This window comes from Aegilops tauschii, chromosome 2 (assembly GCF_002575655.3).
Source record: "Aegilops tauschii subsp. strangulata cultivar AL8/78 chromosome 2, Aet v6.0, whole genome shotgun sequence".
NCBI classification, from domain to species: domain Eukaryota; kingdom Viridiplantae; phylum Streptophyta; class Magnoliopsida; order Poales; family Poaceae; genus Aegilops; species Aegilops tauschii.
The window spans coordinates 20,828,596-20,837,031 of NC_053036.3; the positions used below are offsets into that span (position 1 = coordinate 20,828,596).

Below are 8,436 nucleotides of genomic sequence, written 5' to 3' on the forward strand. Positions count from 1 at the left end.
GCGTTGGCGTGTAAAGTCCTAAGCTAACTTTTTATTTTACAATGTTTATTTTTTTTCGTCATAAGCGCCTATGCAAGCGCCTATGCAATGCCTCCCTGCCCCCCGGCACACTCGTAGACCTCCCCGTTGGTTGTTCGCTCTGAATTTCTTTCCTTCGGGTTTCTCTTTGTTTGTCCGGTTTTTCATTTCTTCCATCTTTTCTATTTTGTTTTATTTTCTATTTTATCATGCCCATTTTTTACGTGACTGTTTTCTATTTTTATGCCATTATTATTTTTACATATTTTGCAGGAATTAATGATTTTAAATATAATCATGAACTTTTTTAATCCGTGAACATTTTAAAAAAATTGGGAAACATACTAAAATCGTTGAAAACAATTAAAGTCGTGAATTTTTTTAATATTCTTGAATAGTTTGAATATTGGTGAACATTATATAAAATTTGCGAACACCTATTACATTTTGTGAACAATTTTAAAATTCGAGAATATTTATAAATTGGTGACAAATTATAAATTTATACAGTTTGTTTTAGTTCCAGAACATTTTATGAACACATGAATTTTTTAATCCACTGACATTTTATAAATTCATGGTCATTGTTTATTCATGAGAATTTTATTTTGTTGTTCGTTTTGAAATTAGTGAGCATTTTCTAAAATATTTGGACTTTCTTAAATTAATGAATTTTTATAAAGTTTGTGGACCCTTTACAAATATCTGAAAAAATGTCTTTTATTCGTGAGAAATATTTAGAAATGCCTTGCATTGCATGTGTGTCACTTATGCTCACTTCAACCTTCAGTGGTGGTGACAAGTGACGCATTGCATGTGTGTCACTTGTAGTAACCTAGAAGTTTTTTGTGTGTAGATTTGCTTTTCCAAAATGTTTTTATCTCTTGAACCGTGCGTTCAAATTATGAACCTTTTTAACTGTTCGATTTCTTGCATCGAGATCTTTGAAACTAGATCTCGTGTTAATAGGTTTTAATCAGCATTTTTTCACGAAAAACAGAAGAAAAAACTTAACTTAAAACCAAAAAAGGGGGAAACGTTAAACAAAAGCAAAAAATGGAACACGAAAGTACTGTGTGCTTTGTCATATATTTTTTGGATGCATAGGTTGTGCTTTTCCATTTTTTGGAAGCACAATTGTACTTATCGTGGTAACACGGGTTATGCTTTTCCATTTTTCGAGGAACTTTTGTAAAAATAAACAATGTTACTTCTCGTGGAAGCATAGACTGTGCTTCTCGCGGATGCAAAGCTGTGCTATTCCCTTTTCTAAAAGCACAGTTGTTCTCATGGAAGGACAAGTTGTTTTTTTCCTTTTTCAGGTGCTTCTCGCAAATGCACGCGGAAAAAGCACTACTTCCCCAATAAAAAAACAAAATAAATTCCTTGAAGGGATACCCCTTAATTAGTTGATTCTAACATACCATTATGGTATATAAAGACAAGTTTAATGTCTCAAGGGAGAATTTCAACAACCGTTAAAAAGTGAAATCTACAATCAATTTCACTTTTTTCATAACAAAAGTATGCGCTTTCTATTTTCGAGGAGAAAATCCACCGGAATATGAGTTTGCATCCAATTATAATGAATCAAACTCAATTCTCAGACCCAGCATCTGGAAGGACCAGTGGGCAACTGGGCCAGGATCACAGTAAGACTGATAGTGACACTGGTCCCACAAAGCCCCTCCTCCCTTCCCCTTTTTGTTCCGGCGGCCGCCCCAGTTTACCATCCGCCCTTCGCCGTCGCCGACGTGGTCTCCGGTGGCGGCGGGGGACGCCGGCCTCTTAGGTCGCCAACCTCATCCAGGTAAGTGTCCCATCTACATCATCGGTCTCCGGTCTCCTCTTACGGTGCGACCATGGTTCCCTGCGATTAGTTGAGCTCATATTTTCTCGTCGAGTAGTTGTCCTTGTTATGGTGTATCCCTCCTTTTTAGCTGCCCCTGCGTTTTTCTAAATAATAGTGACTGGGGGATTGGCGCGGATCTGGATTCAGAAGCTGCGATAGTGTAGTCTGCGGACTGAAGATTGGAGTCCTCTGTGCAGAAATGGGACGGATAATGTTTTGTGCCACCACAGCTTGTTGTTCAGCTGAACAAAATTGTTGAACCGGTATGGATCCTAGCCCATCAAGATCTGTCTCTTGGGCCCAAGCCCATAAGAGGTGCTGACCTAGAAGAGGAGCCCCTCCTCCTCTATGTCGATCTGAGCAGCCACGGAATAGATCGAGCTGCTCCCTGGGTCTCTCTCTCTCTCTCTCTTCTTCAACATGGTATCAGAGGCCAGCGACGTGGGGGCCTGAGGAGACGGCGGCAACGTCCGGCGAGGCGGCGGCGGATCTGGGCTGCGTCAGGCGAGGCGGCGGCGGACCTAGGCGGCGGCGAGTACCCTCTTGCGGCAGGGACTTATCCCTTTCACAGCTGGGCGGCGACTCGAGGAGGGGCTACTGGAGGCGCTCCTGGAGGAGACCGGGCAGGCACATGAGACAAAGGAGGAAGAAGGCAAGGTGCGATTGCTCGCCCTCGATCTGGAGCAAGGCGGACCTGCAGCTGGCTGTTGTGCTCCTAGACAGAGGGAGGTGCTGAGGTGCTGCTGGGTGCGGGAGGTCCTGCGGGAGAATAGGAGGTGCTTGTTGTGCGTGTGTGCAGAGGAGGCTAGCTGCACTGAAGTTGTATTTGTTGCTGCTACTGAATTTGCTAACTGCTACTGCTGTGAACTGGTGCTGTGGGACGGTGCTTCTGTTGCTGTGGATTGGCAGAGGATAAGGAGGTTGGCTGATCTGCAGGTGTTGCTGCTGCTTGCAGCTACTGGGTGTTGTGTTGCTGCTGATTATCCTGACCAAAGATGACTGAACCAAATGCTCTTGCTGAGGCTTTTGAGAAGCTCCCTAAGGTCCTCGCAGAGTCCAGCTCTGGGGCCATCGTTCCTCGACAGGAAGTGGATCAAAAGCTCAAAATGTCGCCCCTGGACATGAAGCTAGAGGGGGCCTCAAACTATTTGAGTTGGTCCAGGAGGGCTTTGTGGGCTGTGGAGCAGAAGGAGCTTGATGGACATTTGTTGGGCACCGTTGTAGAACCAGGGGACAAGAGTGGTGCAGAGGGCAAGAGGTGGAAGGTCATCCACTCTGTACTTATGGTGTGGTTGTTGAACTCCGTGGTGCCCTCCATTGGACGCTCTGTGGAGGGGCTGTCCACACCTGCTGAGATATGGAAGATTCTGTCCATCCAGTACTCTGGCAAGGGCAATGTCATGCTCATTGCTCAGATTGAGGACAAGATTAGGTTGCTGCGCCAAGATGATGGCATGTCAGTGATGACATACGTGGCGGAACTGCAGGCTCTGTGGGCTGACCAGGATAAGTGTGATCCCCTGGAACTCTATGACGCGGCTTCAATCGAATCAGGGCACAAGTGGATGGCACGCAGGCGTGTGCTGAAATTTTTGGCTGGCCTCAAAGGTTGCTTTGATGGCAGGAAGGCTTCCCTCTTGCACCAACCTAGTTTGCCTACCATTCCCGAGGCTATTGCAGCGATGACTCAAGAGGAGGTGCGCCTATCTATTGAGCATGCAGACGTGAAGGTTGTGCCAGCTTCGAAATTTGCCGTCACTGAGCGCATGGAGTGGGGAGATCCCACCAAACGTCATATCTGTGGGGAGGTAGGTCACTGGAAGAGAGACTGTCCAACTCATGGCAGAGGCAGGGGATATAACAGAAGGGGAACATGCAGAGGCAGAAGTGCTAGAGGCAGAGGTGGATACTCAGAGACCTCATGGGGCCAGGCTTCTAGAGGCATAGGTGGCTACTCAGGACACTCAGGGGGTCAGAGGGCTCACATGGCTATTGCAAGAGACACTGGGACGTCCAAAGGCAAAGATGTAGATGATGCTGTCTATGGAAACTTTGCTCACTGGGCCTCCACTGATGAAGGTAATCCGGAAAGAGCATCTCTTGCTACTAATGAGAGTGCTCCAGAGTGGGTTCTTGACTCTGGAGCATCTAAGCATGTTGCTAGTAACTCCTGTGTGTTCGAGTCTTACAATAAGCATCCTCCCTCTCACACTGACGCTATACAAACGGCTGATGGCACAAAACAGCCTGTCATAGGGGTTGGTACAGTAAAGTGCACTCCAACCATTTCCCTATCGTCAGTGTTACATGTGCCAGCCTTTCCTGTCAATTTGGTCTCTTTCAGTGCACTAATTGATCAAATAGACTGTCGTGTGATCCTTGACAAGTTCGGTTGCTTGATTCAGGAGCGACAGACGAGCCAGACGGTTGGGACTGACACCAGGCGTAGGGGGCTCTAGTACATGGACCAGGAGGTGCAGCCGGACTTGGTGTGTGCTGCGACCACGGAGGACAAGGAGAAGCAGGCGATGATCCATCACTGTAGGATGGGGCATGTATCTTTTGATAAGATGAGTAGAGTATTTCCGGATGTTATGTGTGGAATAGGCAAGGGCAAGCTGACATGTAATGCTTGTGAATATGCAAAACACACACGAGCCTCATATGTGAGTAAGGGGCTCAGGAGCATATCTCCTTTTATGCTTATTCATTCAGATGTATGGACTAGCCCGGTGGTGTCAATGAATGGGAAGAAGTATTTTGCCACCTTGATTGACTGCTATTCTCGTATGACTTGGATTTACTTGATGCGTCACAAGGATGAGGTGTTTAACTGTTTTCAGAACTTCCATGCTCTTGTAAAGAACCAGTTTCAGGTGCAGGTCAAGGTGCTCAGGACTGACAATGGCACAGAGTACGTGAACAACAGTTTTGGGGTTTTCTTGGCTGACCAAGGGATTCTTCATCAAACTTCATGTCCGGACACCCCCCCTCAGAATGGAGTGGCCGAAAGGAAGAATCATCATGTTCTTGAGGTTGCTCGGTCGTTGATGTTTACCATGAATGTGCCTAAGTTCTTGTGGGATGATGCAGTTATGACTGCCACATACTTGATCAACCGGACACCTTCCAGGATACTTGGCATGAAATCCCCGTCTGAGTTGCTCGTTGGAGATAATAAGTTTGTTGTTCTCCCAAAGTTGTTTGGCAGTACTTGCTTTGTTCGTGATCACCGACCAACTGTTGGAAAGCTTGATCCTCGGGCAGTGAAGTGTATCTTTCTGGGATACTCGTCTAGTCAACAGGGGTATAAATGTTGGTGTCCCTCTAAAAAACGCAGGTTTGTAAGTATGGATGTTACCTTCAGGGAGTCTGAGCCATTCTATGGTTAGCCGACTGATCTCAGTCTGCTGTTTGCAGAGCTTGACCACCTACACCCTGTGCATGATGGTCAAGAGAGGGAGAAGGATGTGTCTCATACTCTGTGGTTCTATGGACATTAACACCGATAATGATGTGCGGCCTCAGGTTCAACCAATAGTGGGTACAATTTCGGTTAGTACCCTCACTGATGATGATGTGCAGGCTCATGTCGAGCGAACCGTCGATACACTTAAGATTGGTGCTCTCCAGGTTCCTGTTCGGGATCGATGGCAGACGAATACCCTGGTGTACTCTCGACGGCAACCACAAGTGCAGGGGGAGCAGCAAGGCAGTGAGGCAAGAGTGCAGGGGGAGCAGCAAGGCAGTGAGGCAAGAGTGCAGGGGGAGCAGCAAGGTAGTGAGGCAAGCTCATCTGACACAGTGGACCTGCCCATTGCGTTGCGGAAACCTACACGTGAAGCGGCAAGGAAGGGTGAGGTAGCAAGGAAGGCTCTGCCAAAGGATGATGCTTGTGATGACCTTGATATTGGCAATTTTGTATCTTACAAGGCTTTGTCACTTTCATATAAGGTGTTTGTTGGCTCTCTACAAACTGTGTCTATCCCTAAGGATTGGAAGGCTGCAAAGCAAGATCCGAAGTGGCGTGAATCGATGATAGATGAGTTAGAAGTACCGAAAAAACAAGACATGGGTGTTAACCACATTGCCGGCAGGAAAGAAAGCAGTGAGTTGTAAGTGGATTTTTACCGTGAAGCAGAATCCTGAGGGCAAGGTGGAATGGTATAAGGCTAGATTGGTCGCCAGAGGATATAGTCAAACTTATGGAATTGACTATGATGAGACATTTGCTCCAGTTGCAAAGATGAACACAGTAAGGGTATTGGTCTCGTGTGCTGCAAACTTTGGGTGGAAATTGCACCAGTTAGATATCAAGAATGCCTTCTTACATGGTGACTTGAAAGAAGAGGTATACATGGAGATACCACCAGGTTTTGGCACAGAACAGACTATGGGGAAGGTATGCAGGCTGAAGAAATCCTTGTATGGTCTAAAGCAATCGCCAAGGGCATGGTTTGATAGGTTCAGACGAGCTATTTAGAATATGGGGTATGGCCAATGTAATGGTGATCACACGGTGTTCTATAGACACACTGATACGAAGATCACCATTCTTGCAGTGTATGTTGATGATATCATCATCACTTGAGATGATGTGGAGGAAATAAAGAGAGTGAAGGGGTGTCTGAGCAAGGAGTTTGAGGTAAAAGACTTGGGCAATCTAAAGTACTTCCTTGGCATAGAAGTGGCTCGGACAGAGAAGGGAATATCTTTGTGCCAACGAAAATACACCTTGGATCTCTTAAGTGACATGGGCATGATGGGATGTCGTGCAACCCCTACTCCGATTGAACAAAATCATCAAGTAACAGCACAATCAGGTGAGCTAGTGAATAAGGAAGATTATCAGAAGCTGATTGGGAGGTTATTGTACTTGTGTCATACCAGGCCTGACATTACATATGCCGTGGGGGCGGTGAGCAGATACATGCATGAACCAAGGAGTGGGCATCTTGATATTGTTCACAGAATCCTGAGATACTTGAAGGGGACTCCGGGTAAAGGGTTGTGGTTTGCGAAGAGTGGACATCTTGAGGTGGATGGCTATAGTGACTCTGATTGGGCTAGCTGTCAAGATGATAGAAGATCAACTTCAGGCTACAGTGTGTTTGTGGGAGGAAATTTGGTGTCATGGAGAAGCAAGAAACAGACTGTTGTGTCTAGATCAACAGCAGAAGCTGAGTATAGAGCATTATCTCAAGGGTTGTGTGATATGCTCTGGGTGAAGCACATACTGTGCGAGTTGAAACTTTTGAGGAAGGGACCCTTAAGGGTGTGGTGTGACAATCAGTCAGCTATAGCCATTGCTAATAGCCCAGTTCAACATGATAGGGTGAAGCATGTGGAAATTGATCGCTTCTTCATTAAAGAGAAACTTGATGCTGGGATCATCAGCCTTACTCATGTCAGCTCTGGGAAGCAGTTTGCAGATTGCTTGATAAAGGGACTGAGAACAAAGGACTGTAACTTGGTGTGTGACAAGATGGGGATGATAGATATCTACCACCCATCTTGAGGGGGAGTGTTGAACCCGTATGGGCCCTAGCCCATCAAGATCTGTCTCTTGGGCCCAAGCCCATAAGAGGTGCTGACCTAGAAGAGGAGCCCCTCCTCCTCTATCCCGATCTGAGCAGCCACAGAATAGATCGAGCTGCTGCCTCGGTCTCTCTCTCTCTCTTGTTCAACAAAAATTATAGAATCCTTGCTCAGTTTTGTGTGAGATAATGGTAAACAGAGTCTACGGTGATCTCAGAGGTTATTGTGGGCGTGTAGCAGCTTGTTATGGGCTTGTATCCATGGCCAACTACTGATTCTTTGAATGATTGCCTGAACATTTGTCTGAATTATGCCAAGACACTTGTTGTGTCATTTGCTCTCGGTCAATATTGAGAGTAGTTCACCGTTACAAGAGTGGGTGGGGAGGGGGTAAAATTATACGAGTTGTTTTACGGTGATTGGGTTAGTACTCGGAGTACTTAGCAGTACTTACATCTCTGATCACGTCTGATTTTTATTAGCCGTCCGATCTTGCGGGGAATTAAACTTGATTAAATTTAATATGTTAATTGCGATAAGGGCATAATGGTCCAGGGGGAAATATCTTTTCTTGAACCGATCACTTGAGGACCAGATCCATGTCTACTCGATCCAGATCAGAATCCTCCTCCGATCTATTCGTCGCCGCTCCTGACCTTCTCCGTCCTCGACCTGCCCGGTGAGAGGAATAAATTCATCGTCCTCGTCCTCCACCCAACCAACCCCAGCCCCCCCACGCCGTCACCGAAGAAGAAGAAGGGCGGATCTGCGCCGACTGAATCGGCGGCGACGGCGGCGGACGATCCCATATCTTCGCGCGTACCAGGTATGAATCCAGTTTATTAGAGTCATCATCCATGCTAGGATAGTACTTGTTGGGCGTTGATGATTGGTTTCCCTCACATGTCAAACGAGCAAAGTCTTTTCCATGCACTTGTCTTTGCCTATGAGCTATTTCACACCTGCAACATTGATAAACAGAAAGATGTTGATGATTGGTTTCCCTCACATGTCATATGCAGGAAGAC

The 8,436-nt window shown here is 46.2% G+C and overlaps 1 protein-coding gene across 1 annotated transcript; it reads left to right on the forward strand.

The window, feature by feature from the left end:
• The first annotated feature begins 2,865 nt into the window (after nt 1-2,865).
• LOC141040634 (uncharacterized) lies at nt 2,866-4,329 on the forward strand. The gene has a single exon (XM_073506750.1). It carries the CDS (start codon nt 2,866-2,868, stop codon nt 4,327-4,329), a length of 1,464 nt encoding a protein of 487 aa, XP_073362851.1.
• Nucleotides 4,330-8,436: the final 4,107 nt, after the last annotated feature.

Coding starts and splice junctions, on each gene's coding strand:
- LOC141040634 (XM_073506750.1), top strand. CDS start 2,866: ATGACTGAACCAAATGCTCTTGCTGAGGCTTTTGAGAAGCTCCCTAAG.